We start from the raw sequence: 13439 nt of genomic DNA on the forward strand, positions 1-13439 counted from the left end.
CGTGCGCCGCCTCCATCAAGTAATCGGCGGGCCTTCTTCCAATTTAGATTTAAATTATCATTCGCATCCTTTCCTGAGCCCCTGAAGAAAATAACCTATTCACTCGCTATCAACATCTTTAATCCGGTTAACACACACGTATCCGCAATCCTACAGGTCCGCAAGAGAACAACAACTCCCAGAAGGCTGCGCGGCGACAGTCTTTTTTGTAAGTGAAAGCAACCCTCGTCATTGATCTGTTTTTAAATGTTTGTGACTTGGGTTGCCCGAGAATCTGTGAACAGCTGGGGCGAGAAATAAATATCCGTTGGCTCAGATAAGCATGCGCAGCCGCCCCCATGTTGGTGAGAAAGGGCACACTGGAAAGGCCCTGGCTGATATGATTGACAGGTAGGGTACCCAATCAGACACCAGGATGTGGTAGCGCGGGGCGTGGGTGCAGCAGCCCAGTCCAATGAAAAGGCGCGGTTGACAATGACAAGCAGCTGCTGGGCGCGTGGGGCTGTCCGTTGGCGAGGGAGGCGGCGACTGGACGAGGCCGCGCCCCCTTCCCGCAGTGGGTGCGATCGGAGGAGCTGGTGGTGAGGCCAGGCGCCCCAGCCCCCACATAAGGGGCGTGGTCTCTGTTTGATGGAAAGGCAGACGGCCTCGCCTTCCCTCCAAGGAAGTGTAGAATTGTGATTGACGGTCGGATGGGGAGGGAGGGCGGGGCTCATGATGGACAGGCGGATTGGCTCCGCCCTCACGCTGGACGGGGGTTGTCTGTGGCAGGCTCTGGCCCCGCCCTCGGACGGGTGGAGCTGTCTGATTGACATACACTCTGCTCCGCCCCCTTTACCCTCTCCTGTCAATCGGAGGTCCACCTCCCCAAGGCAATGGCTGGGACTGGATGCAGCAAAGCCTGAATCCTGCAGCAGGTAAACTCTGTCCTCCATCTGCATTGCACTGACAGCAATGCAGCTTGCATTTGCACAGCTCCCTCCCTCTTTATTTGTGATGCTTGGATGCAGTGTGACCCCGGGCATTGCCATTGCAGTGTCATCATCCTACCCACCAGGATTGGGTACCCAGCTCGCCCTCAGCCTGGTACCAAAGCAAGGTGCCTATGATGCCATGTTCAGACCTGCGGCTGATGCAACCTGCCCATTCGGCAGCCCTCTGCTGCCAGTCTGCTGCAGGGTGTCAGAGGGGCGCAGAAGGAGGTGAGGGGAGTGTGTGTGTGTGGCACAGCCAGACATGGGACGGGGTATTCTGTGGAAGAGAAGGGGGGAGGAGTAGTGGGGAAGAGGCTGCAAACAGGGTAGTATTTGGAAGGAGGGGTGAGGTGCTGAGGGTTTGGCGAAGATGGCGCGTGGAGGGGATGGGCAACAACGACATAACAGCAGGGCTGATAGCAAGCGAGGATTCAAATCCTGTCCTGCAGCCACCCGACCCAAAACCATGTCACCACCCTGATGCAGTCTAAATACCAGCAGGGTAAGAGTTAAATGTTGATTAACAAGAGAATTATTGGCAGTTTGATGGGGACAATGTAGAGGGAGCTTTACTCTGTATCTAACCCCGTGCTGTACCTGTCCTGGGAGTGTTTGATGGGGGACAGTGTAGAGGGAGCTTTACTCTGTATCTAACCCTGTGCTGTACCTGTCCTGGGAGTGTTGGGACTGTGTTCTATCCCCTCCCCACCCAATTGAAATGTAAATGAACATTGGGCTGGGGCTGGTTACTAATAAGCCAGGGAACAGAACTTTAACCCCGGTGATCTTTGTGTCTGGATCATGATGGCAATGAAAAGGTAAAGTTATGCAGGATTGGACAGGCATCTGTTTATTGGTGTTGGTAATTAACCCGGCCCTCCCTTTTTCTGTCCCTCTCCAGACATGTTCAGGAAGCTCCTCAGCATCACTCACTGGACACAGAGAACGCGGGAGACCACCTTATGTCGAGACGAGCAGGGGGTTCTAAACCTTAGATTGCAAGGTGGGGCCGAGTACGGCCAGTTCCTCTACATTGCCGATCGCCACGGTGGGAAGGGCCGGCACCTGTCGGGGAAGCTGCAGGCAGGTGACCTGCTGCTGGAGGTGAATGAGACTCCTGTATCCGGCCTCACACTCAGAGACACCCTTGGGCTCCTGGCAAACATCCCTGACCCTGTCCATATTAAAACAGCTCCACAAGGTGAGGCTATTTACAACAGATTGTCCCCTGTGAGAAAGAGAGTATACAGGGCTGTGTGCGTACGTGGCTGCGCATCTAAGTCTGTGTGGGAGGGTGCTTGTGTGTGTGTGTGTGTGTTTGGCTGTGTTTCTGTACGTGAAGATATGGGGTTCCATTTCTGTGTGTGAGGAGGGGGGGCTGCGTGTATTTGTGTGTATCATACAGTGCCAAAAAGGCCCTTTGTCCCATCAAATCTGCACCAACAATAGCAACCACAAAAGTCACACTAATCCCATTTTTCTGTGCACGACCAAAATATTGTGATGGTCTTTCAAGCTCGTCCAAATACGTCTTAAAGATTGTAATGTTTCTGGCCTCCATTATCCTTACAAGCAGCTCATTGCAGATTACTAGGGAAGAATGAAAAAATTTCTGAGTGAAAAATAAAATGTTTTCTCAGGTCCCCTCAGAATCCCCTGCCCCCTCACCCTATCTCATTGGCATTGATCTCTCAACCAAAGAAGTTGTGTGTGTGGGGCTGTGTGTGTGTTTTTAAGATCTGATTTGATTTATTATTGTCGCATGTAGTAACATACAGTGAAAAGTATTGTTTCTTGCGCCCTACACGGACAAAATATACGGTTTATAGAGAAGGAGGTGAGAGAGCTCAGAATGTACTGTTACAGTCATAGGTAGGGAGTAGAGAAGGATCGACATAACGCGAGGTAGGTTCATTCAATAATCTGACAGCAGCATGGAAGAAGCTGTTCTTGAGCGGGTTGGTATATTACTTCAGATTTTTGTATCATTTTCCTGCTGGAAGAAGGTGGAAGAGAGAATGTCTGGGGTACATGGGGTCCTTAATTGTGCTGGCTGCTTTGTGGAGGCAGCGGGAGGTGTAGACAGGGTCAGTGGTTGGGAGGCTGGTTTGCGTGATGGATTGGACTGCATTCACTACCTTTTGTAGTTCCTTGCGGTCTTGGACAGAGCAGGAGCCCACACCAAGCTGTGATACAACCAGAAAGAATGCTTTCTATGGTGCATCTGTAAAAATTGATGAGACTTGTGGGTGATGTGCCAAATTTCCTCAGCCTTCGAGGCTTTCTTTACTATAGCGTCGGCATGGTGGAACGAGGCAGGTTGTTGGTGATCTGGACACCCAAAAACCTGAAGTTCTGGATCCTTCCTACTTCGTCTGCATTGATGTAAAGAGGATCATGTTCTCCTTTACGCTTCATGAAATCAATGACAATCTTTTGTTCGGGGGTGTGGTGGTGGTGGTGGTGTGTGTGTGTGTGAGTGTGTGTGGGGAGGGTGTGAGTGTGTGTGGGGAGGGTGTGAGTGTGTGTGGGGGGGGGTGTGAGTGTGTGTGGGGGGGGGGTGTGAGTGTGTGTGGGGGGGGGTGTGAGTGTGTGTGGGGGGGGTGTGAGTGTGTGTGGGGGGGGTGTGTGTGTGTGTGTGCGGCGGGTGTGTGTGTCTGTGTGGGGCGGGTGTGTGTGTGTGTGTGGGGGGGAGTGTGTGTGTGGGTGTGGGGGGTGGTGTGTGTGTGTGTGGGGGGTGCGTGTGTGTGTGGGGGGTGTGCGAGTGTGTGTGGGGGGGTGTGCGAGTGTGTGTGGGGGGGTGTGCGAGTGTGTGTGGGGGGGTGTGCGTGTGTGTGTGGGGGGGTGTGCGTGTGTGTGTGGGGGGGTGTGCGTGTGTGTGTGGGGGGGTGTGCGTGTGTGTGTGGGGGTGTGTGCGTGTGTGTGTGGGGGGGGTGTGTGTGTGTGTGTGGGGGGGGTGTGTGTGTGTGTGTGTGTGGGGGGGGTGTGTGTGTGTGTGTGGGGGGGGTGTGTGTGTGTGTGGGGGGGTGTGTGTGTGTGTGTGGGGGGTGTGTGTGTGTGTGTGTGTGTGTGTGGGGGGGGTGTGTGTGTGTGTGGGGGGGGGGTGTGTGTGGGGGGGGGGTGTGTGTGTGTGTGTGGGGGTGTGTGTGTGTGTGTGGGGGTGTGGGGGGGTGTGTGTGTGTGTGGGGGGGGTGTGTGTGTGTGGGGGGGGTGTGTGTGTGTGGGGGGGGTGTGTGTGTGTGTGTGGGGGGGGTGTGTGTGTGTGTGGGGGGGGGTGTGTGGGGGGTGTGTGTGTGTGTGTGTGTGTGGGGGGTGTGTGTGTGTGTGTGTGTGGGGGGTGTGTGTGTGTGGGGTGTGTGTGTGTGTGTGTGTGTGGGGGGTGTGTGTGTGTGTGTGTGGGGGGGGGGTGTGTGTGTGTGTGTGTGGGGGGTGTGTGTGTGTGTGGGGGGTGGTGGCTGTGTGGGGGTGTGTGTGTGTGGGGGTGTGTGTGTGTGGGGGGGTGGCTGTGTGGGGGTGTGTGTGTGTGGGGGGGGTGGCTGTGTGGGGGTGTGTGTGTGTGTGGGGGGGGTGGCTGTGTGGGGGTGTGTGTGTGTGTGTGTGTGTGGGGTGGCTGTGCACGTGTGTGTGTGTGGTGGGGGGGTGCTGTGCACGTGTGTGTGTGGTGGGGGGGTGCTGTGCACATGTGGGACAGGCTGTGCGTGCGTGTGGGGGGGTGCTGTGTGTGTGTATGTGTGGGGTGGTCTCTGCGTGTGTGTGTGTGGGGGTGTGGGCTCTGCGCGCGGGGCTATGCGCATGTGTGGAACTGTGCGCATGCGCGGGGCTGTGCGTGTGTGCAGGGTTATGCGTGTGTATGGACTGTGCATGTGCAGGTGGGGCTATACCAGCACAGGCTGTGCTTGGTGGGGTGCATGTATGTGGGCCTGTGCGGGCTCTGTGTGTGCGGGCGTGGCTGTGCGCATGCGTGGGTCATTGCGCGTTTGCGGGGTTTTCCGCGTGCATGCAGGGCTGTAGGCAAATGCAGGGCTGTGCATGCGTGTGTGGGCGTGGCTGTGCACATGCGGGGTTCTCTGCGCGTTTGCGGGGTTTCAGTGTGTGGTGTGTGTGGGCCTGTGTGCGGGGCGTGCATGTGTGTGGGCGGGGCTGCATGTGCAGGGCTCTGCGTGTGTGTGCGTGTGCGGGGCTGTGCGTATTCGCAGGGCTTTCCTTCTGCGCATGCACACAGGGTTGTACACACATGGTCTGTGTGGGGCGTGCACATGTGCGGGGCTCTGCGCATGCTTGGGTCACACGCATGCGCATGGTGCTCTACACGTGCGCGGGCCTGCACGCGCGTGTGGGCTGTGCTGTGTGCACAGAGCTGTGCGCATGTGTGTGCAGGACTGTGCGCATTCGCGGGACTTTTCGTGTGCGCAGGGTTTTGTGTGTCACTCGCACAGAGCTGTGCGCATGTGCGCGGGGTTGTGCGCGTGCGAATGTGCATGCATGGTCTGTGCGGGGAGGGATGCACGTGTGTGGGCCTGCGTGTGTGGGGCTCTGTGCGGGTGGAGTGGAGCAGGGCGCATGCATGTACGCAGGGCTGTGTGTGTGCGGGGTGCACAAGTGTGTGCCTGTAGCACACGTGTCTATGGGGCTCTGTGCACGTGCGTGTCTGTCTGTGGGGCTCTGTACGCTTGTGTGGCTGTGTGATGAGACCGGTTGTGAGCTCATTCTCTCCAACTTGCTGTCTCCCTAGGTTCCCAACTGAATGCTGACCTGCGGCACTACCTCAGACAGGTATTCACTAAAGGCTCAGCAGACTTCGAACTACAGGATCGTATTCGTCTGAATCTCTACATCCGGGTGGTGCCATGTAAGTACCTAGAATGCCCTTAGTGATGCCCAATGAATGACGCAACAAGGTCACGTGACTGGACAAACAGGTACCAATGGTGCTTTGAAAAACCTCCACGCTGTGTCTGAGCAACGAGGGGAATTTTGGAGACAGTGTGTTCCAGCAAGGGAGTGAAACAGAGTTGTTTGTCCTGCTGTTCCTGGGGAGGTCATTTTTGATGGGACAGTGTCTTCTCTCTCGGGATGTAGGTGTCTCTGCCTAGACCCAGCACTTATTGACCATCCCTAATTGTCCCTTGAGAAGCTGCCATCTTGAACCGCTGCAGTCCCTGACGTGTAGGTACACTTACAGTGCTGTTAGGGAGGGAGTCCCAGGATTTTGATCTCGCAACAGTGAAGGAACGGCCAATATATTTCCAAGTCAGTATAGCTAGTGACTTGGAGCGACTTTAAAGTAGAAGTATGATAATGAGTATATCTTAACCCTTACCGAGGCCTTGCACAAGCCATTAGTTCTTTATGGCCTTCCTAGCATGGGGTGGCACAGAAAGAGGACAATCAAAAGACCACAAGGAAAAGGAGCAGACCAGCCATATAAATCTTGTGACCACCAGAGCAGGTCAGAGGCTGGGAATCCTGCGGAGAATAACTCACCTCCTGAGTCCCCCCAAAGCCTGTCCACCATCTACAAGGCACAAGCCAGGAGTGTGGAACTCTCTTCACTGGCTGAATGCAGCTCCAACAACACTCAAGAAGTTCAACACCATCCAGGAGAAATCCGCCTTCTCTATCGGCACTCCATCCACCACAATGAACATTCGCTCCCTGTGCCACTGACGTGCAGCGACAGCCATGTGTGTCATCTAACGGGTGCAGGAACTCAACACGTTCCTTAGACTGCACCTTACACACCCACGACCATTCCATCTGGAAGGACAAGAGCAGCAGATACCCAATTCTTTACTTCATGTATTCAGACAGAGGGCAGAACAAGGCCCTTTAGCCCATTAAGTCAGCACCGACTCCCTGAAAGAGCATTCTACCCAGGCCCACTGCCCTCCTGATGCCTATGTGACACCAACCTTCACCCATCAGTGATGTCAAGCCTCGTTCCAAGAGGTGACATTGCCCACCCTAATTGGTCAAGCCCCCCCACAGTGATACCATTGCCCTCCTGATCCCACCCACTCTCAGCTCATACAGTGCAAGCCCCAAAAATATAGAAAAGTACACAAATCACTCTTGTGGTGCTTCTTAACTTGTCCCTTACTGTCCCAAGATTAGCAGGGTAAATATGTGGGGTTACTAGGATAGGGCCTGGATACAATGCTCTGTTGGTGCAGACTCAATGGGCTGAATGGCCTCCTTCTGCACTGTAATGATTCTATAATTCTATCCCCATAACTCCACGCATTTATACATCCAATCCATCTAACCCACACATCTTTGGAGCGTGGGAGCAAACTGGAGCACCTAGAGGAAACTCAAACAGACACAGGGAGAATGTGCAAACTCCACACTGACAGTTTCCTCCCACAGTCCAAAGATGTGCGGGTTAGGTTGATTGGCTATGCTAAGAAATTGTCCCTTGGTGTCCAGGGATGCGTAGGTTAGAGGGATTAGTGGCTATAATATGTCGGGATATGGAGGTAGGGCCTGGGTGGGATTGTGTTCGGTGCAGACTCGATGGGCTGAAGAGCCTTTTTCTGTACTGTAGGGTTCCATGATTCTATGATCCCCTCTTGTTCCTCCTGAATTTCAGTGAGTACAGGCCCAATTGACCCAGTCTCTCAGACAACAACAAAAAACAGAAAAATGCTGGAAAATCTCAGCACATCTGACAGCATCTGTGGAGGGAGGATAGATTCAACATTTCGAGTCTAGATGACCCTTTGTCAGAACTGGACAGTTCTCAGATGACAATCCTGTCATGAACATCTCAGATTCCCTCAGGTAAAACATCACTGCTGCCTATGTCACGCAGATCATGGCAATGGGATTCCTCCCTGCCCCCCAGCCCCCACGCCCCCACAGCTCACGGTTCCGGCTTGGTTAACCACAAGAATCATGCATGAGATCAGCAGCAATAATTGGCATTTCAGCCTGCTCCGCTATTTAATGCGAACTTGGATGATCTCATCTTGGCCTCAGCTCCACTTTCCTGCCTGTTCACCATACTCCTTCAAACCCTTACTAATTAAAAATCTGTCTACCTCCTCCTTAAATGTACTCAATATCCCCAGAATACACTACACTTTGGGGTAGTGAATTCCACAGACTAACAATCCTTTAAGAGGAGTCATTTCTCTTCATCTTTGCTTTAAATCTGCCACCTCTTATTCTAAAACTATGACTTCCTGTTCTAGATTGTTTCCTCTAGTGGGGCATTCTCTTCACGTCAACTTGTACAATCCTCCTTATCACCTTGTAAACCTCAATTAGATCTCCTCTGGTTCTTCTGAACTCCGGGGAGTATAGGCCTAAATTGTCGAATCGCCCTTCATAAATCAAACCCCTCATTGTCTGGAATCAATCTAATGAAGCTCCTCTAAACTGCCCCCATTGAAACTACATCCCTCCTCAAACGATGTGTCTATCGATCCCCAGTGTCTCCCCACAACCTCCCCAGCCCCCACTATGACCGATCATCATAATTTCCCCTACATGACCACGCTGCCGTGAACTGTTTGCTCAATCTATCCCCTCCTTATCCGCACGGGTTACCAGGCCAGGGGCAGAGGCTCCTCCATCATGACCAAACAACCGTCAGACAGAGGAGCAGAAGTAGGCCAATAGCTGTGCCATGGATTCTGCTGAAACATTCAATAAGGTCATGACCGATCTGATGTGACAGGTCAAGGAGGAGGTTAATTATAGTGGCCCTGATTTCTCCATTCACTACCTGACTGCAAAGCTCTTATTGATTTCTGGTTTCCCTCTTTATATGTGGTGTATTTTCCCTAACTTTTGAGTTTCCTGAAGTGATCTGAGCCTTTATTAATAACCCTACAGCAAACCTGAGATAGGCTACACTAAAAGAATTAGTTTATTTCTCACACGCTCAAAATTTTGTAACATTCGCCACTTTTGCACTCAGAATAGAAGAAAGAGGCACAGGGCAAGAGCCTGACGAAAATAAGAGTTACGGTTTCAGTTGAGTCCAGGAAGTCAGAATGTCCAATGAGGGATCTTTCGTCTGGTTGAATTCCAGGTCTTAGTCCTTGGGACTTAGTTGCAGGTTAAGTGCGTTGAAGATGCAGAAAGGTATCCTTGTACCCAGGAAATAAGTTCACTCTGTCGGTGAAATACAGGATTATTTTGGACGTCAGACTTTGGAGAGAGGTGGAGCTCAAAAACAAGCCGCCATCCTGGAGTCCAGTTTGCTATTCGGAGGTTAAGAACATAAGAACTAGGAGCAGGAATAGGCCATCTGGCCCCTCGAGCCTGCTCCACCACTCAATAAGATCATGGCTGATCTTTTTGTGGACTCAGCTCCACTTACCCGGCTGCTCACCATAACTCTTAATTCCTTTACTGTTCAAAAATTTATCTATCCTTGCCTTAAAAACATTCAATGAGGTAGCCTCAACTGGGCAGGGAATTCCATAGATTCACAATCCTTTGAGTGAAGACGTTCCTCCAACTCAGTCCTAAATCTGCTTCCCCTCATTTTGAGGCCATGCCGCCAGTGGAAACAACTTCCCTACTTCTATCTTATCGATTCTCTTCATAATCTTGTATGTTTCTGTAAGATCTCCCCTCATTCTCCTGAATTCCAATGAGTATAGCTCCAGTCTACTCAGTTAAACCATGATGTTTAGAGAGAGATGATGATCCGAGGAAGCCCACTGTCACCTAGAGTCTTCATACTCTTTGGAGGCTAAAGCAGAGATTGAAGATGTCACGTAAAAACTGCCTAGCTCAAGCAGTTCTATGTTTTTTTGTGGGGAATGGGATCAGGCTATTGTGTTGATCAACTGTGGATCATGGTGGATCGAGTGGAACAGGCTCGGAGTGCTGAATGGCCGCGTCCTGCTCCTATTTTCTGTGTTTCAAACAGCTCCAGTCTCAGCCGTGTGACAGGGTGGTTTCGGCTCGAGGCAGTTAGCTGAACCTTATTAAAAACTATTGTGTTTTTGGGCAGGTAACTGGAACCATCAGCATAAAGGTTGGTGATGAGGGGCTCCAGTGGCTCTGTCTTTGTCCAGAGCAGGCTGGTGCAGACGACTCGTCTGCTTGTCCTTTGTGCTGGAATGTTACACAAGTCACATCCCAGGAGAACAGCCTTTTCCCAATAGACTGGATTAGGCACAGCCATATCCAGTCGTCTGTGGACAAATAACTTTGAGCAGACATCTTATTAGTACAAACAATATTTATTTAAACCCACACAATCAATAATCACCCACCCAACCAACAATAAGTTATCTTACAGAAAATACTAGAATTCAAGTCCAATATTAGACCTTGACTTAACTTTGCGTGACTGGCAAGTACCCAAGCAGATATTGGCCTTTATCTGTGTGCTGGTATTGGTAATCGTCTGCGTAGTCTGGTCCTTTGGTCTGAACTGGCACTCTGGCTCTGGTCTTTCTTCCTTCCTTCTCGGATGTGGTGGCTCTCCTCTTGCTGGCGATGGTCACCATTGTTGTAGCTTGTTTGTGGGGTCGGAGAGAGAGAGAGATTCCTGGTTGTGCAGCATCCTTTATACCCCGTTTGGTTTCACACCCCTTTTTGGCCATTGCCAATCAATTGATCAGGACTTGATCACCCTGATCGGTAAGAGTCCAATCAGGTGCTACCACACCAATCTCTGGGTGTGTCCCCAGCGGCCATGTCTGTAGGCACCTACCTCCCTCCTAAGTAAAGTAGATCACATACCTCCCTCCTAAGTAAGGGTTCACGGTGCCCTTATGTCTGGTACACAACCTAGTGTGACTGTAAAGTCTCTTTCATCCTGGAGACGAGATGAGCCAGTGTGACTGTAAAGTCTCTTTCATCCTGGAGACGAGATGAGCCAGTGTGACTGTAAAGTCTCTTTCATCCTGGAGATGACCCACATCCTGTTTATTCACTTGTCAGGGTTGCAGCCTGTTTGTCTCTGTCTTTAAACTGCAGCCTGTCGGTTTAGTTTCTTGCCTGATTGTCCCAGAGTGCTTTCCAAAACGCTATTTTAGATAGCCCGTTTTGGCTACCTACAAGTCACATCGCAGGAGAACAGCCTTTTTCCAGTAGAGTGGCTTCAGCTGCAGCCATATCCAGTTGTCCGTTTTTAAAAAAAGTTATAAAATAGCTCGGCTGACGTAGATACATCTAGTTTTTCTTCCTGCCTTCTGGATTGGACACAGTCTGCTGGATCCCCATGCAAATCTGACTCATAGCAACAAAGAGCAAGGAACAACAGCATAGGAACAGGCCCTTCGGCCCTCCAAACATGTGCTGATCATGATGCCTACCCTATGCACTTACGGAGTCCGTACCCTTCCATTCCCATCCTATTCATGTATTTGTCTAGTTGTCCCTTAAATGCTGCTATCGTACCTGCACCCACCATTTCCCCAGGCAGCATGCTCCAGGCATTCACCACCCTCTATGTAAAAAAAACACTTGCCTTGCATGTCTCCTTTAAACTTTCCCCACACACCTTAAACCTAAGTCCCCTTGTACTTGACTTTTTTACCCTAGGAAAGAGCATCTGACTATCCACTCTGTCCCTGCCACTCATAATCTTGTAGACTTTTATCAGGTCACCTTTCAGACTAGGCAACATCCTGGTCAACCTCTTCTGTACGCTCTCCAAAGCATCCACATCCTTCAGGTAGCGTGGTGACCGGTATTGTACACAGAATTCTTAATGAGGCCTAGCTAAAGTTCTGTACAGCTGCAGCATGACCTGACTTTAATTTAGTTTAATAAGACAATAACCCTCCCGACTTCGTGACCATTGACTGACCCTAAAGTTCTGCCTAACCTAAGGGGTTTAAGTACCTCCTAGAACAAAGTAATTGGGTAACCCTCCTCCTCCCAGATGCTCTGCAATGCCCACAACTCGGACACCAGCCCACAAGGATGGTCATCTGTTGATGCTGTCCATAGGTTTCTAAGTGCTGCAGTCACAGCACACTAGCCCTGCCGCGTTTGCCTGATCTTCTTTCATCAGCCAGTGTGTTCTTAATTTACCTTACTAAATTAATAAGAAGTCTCTTTGCTTGAAGACAGAAAGAAAAGCACCAGCCAGTCTCTGGATGCCAGGGAAGGGTATGTCATTTTGAGTAGTTTATCATGATGATTAGGGAACACTATGAATAATTTTTAAATAAGACCTGAGGCTTGTAAAAATGGACCTAGAAGACAAAGGTGGCTGAGGATATAAATTCACTCATTGGCTGAATTGTTTTTGAAGCTTCTTTTATTTATCCGTGTCACAAGTAGGCTTACATTCACACTGCAATGAAGTCACTGTGAAAGTCTCCGAATCGCCACACTCCGGCGCCTGTTTGAATACACTGAGGGCAAATTTAGCATGGCCAATGCACCTATCCAGCACTTCTTTTGGACTGTGGGAGGAAACCAGAGACCCGGAGGAAACCCATGCAGACATGTGGAGAATGTGCAGAGTTCGCACAGACAGTGACCCAAACCGAGAACTGAACCCGTGTCCCTGGCACTGTATGACAGCAATGCTAACCACTGTGCCACCATGTCACTCCATTGCTCTGAATGGATGATACTGAGAGAGAGAGACAGAAATACCAAAGGTATGGAAGCCAAACATAAACTAACTGCCATCTCCTGTGGAGATAATGGTAGTGTATTTTCATCTCATCAGGAATAATGTCTTATGTGTAACATCACAGTAATGTGAGCAATGTTCCAGATGGGCCTGGGGATTCTGACTTTCTTAGAACATACAAGAGGCTGGAATATAAACCTGTTGCAAAACATGGTCAGTTTGGTCTAGTGCTGGGTGTGTCAGCATATGTAAAACGTGGGGGAAAACAACAGCAGGCAACCCTGCAACTGTTCTGCAGGGAACACTCTCTCATGGCTGAGACATACCAAGTCAAGCAAGACCACAGTTGAAAGGAAATAGGGCAAGTTCTTAGCTAAGTTACAGGATGGTGGAATCTTGAAGCCAACTATTCAACTGCTGAGGTCAGCACTACTGAAATCACGAATCTCAAACCGTGGCAACATTTCACCATCTGCTCCTCCTGTACAAGTGTGTATATATATTTATCGACTTCATTCTCATTTCTGACTGTAGGTATATGTGTTTTATTATGTTCCTTTTGTTCAGGTAATAAACTCACTCTTCTATCTCATATTCAGGTTAAATTTGTTCTTTTTGAAATATAAATATATTGGGACTGGGAAAAAGTATCCTCAAAAATAATCTTGTTGCACCCAACTGAGGCAGGTTGAATAAAATAAGGGAGCCACTTCATCCCTCTCACCCAGGGTGTTAATAATTTGGGGGTAACCCATCCACAATTTAAGAAATCAAAGGTAACAAATTTGGGGGCCTTGCCTGGGGACCAGTCATAACAACTTGGGGGCTCATCCACGATAGTTCCCACAGATAAAACAAATGAATTAATTAGAATGGGAAAGTAAATTGTTCCTTTGAAACCA

At 50.3% G+C, this 13439-nt stretch overlaps 1 protein-coding gene across 1 annotated transcript in view; it reads left to right on the forward strand.

The window, feature by feature from the left end:
• The first annotated feature begins 1877 nt into the window (after window positions 1-1877).
• Window positions 1878-13439, forward strand: part of LOC145338689 (membrane-associated guanylate kinase, WW and PDZ domain-containing protein 3-like) — a 62304-nt gene continuing 50742 nt past the window's right edge. Inside the window, exons 1-2 of the mRNA XM_080183086.1 lie at window positions 1878-2175; window positions 5707-5823. Of these exons, the coding sequence (XP_080039212.1) occupies window positions 1878-2175; window positions 5707-5823 (415 nt within the window). The remainder of the gene's footprint in view (window positions 2176-5706; window positions 5824-13439) is intronic.

The sequence above is a fragment of the Carcharhinus amblyrhynchos genome, unplaced genomic scaffold (genome assembly GCF_965287045.1).
Source record: "Carcharhinus amblyrhynchos unplaced genomic scaffold, sCarAmb.v2.hapA chromosome_140, whole genome shotgun sequence".
In the NCBI taxonomy this organism is placed as follows: Eukaryota; Metazoa; Chordata; class Chondrichthyes; order Carcharhiniformes; family Carcharhinidae; genus Carcharhinus; species Carcharhinus amblyrhynchos.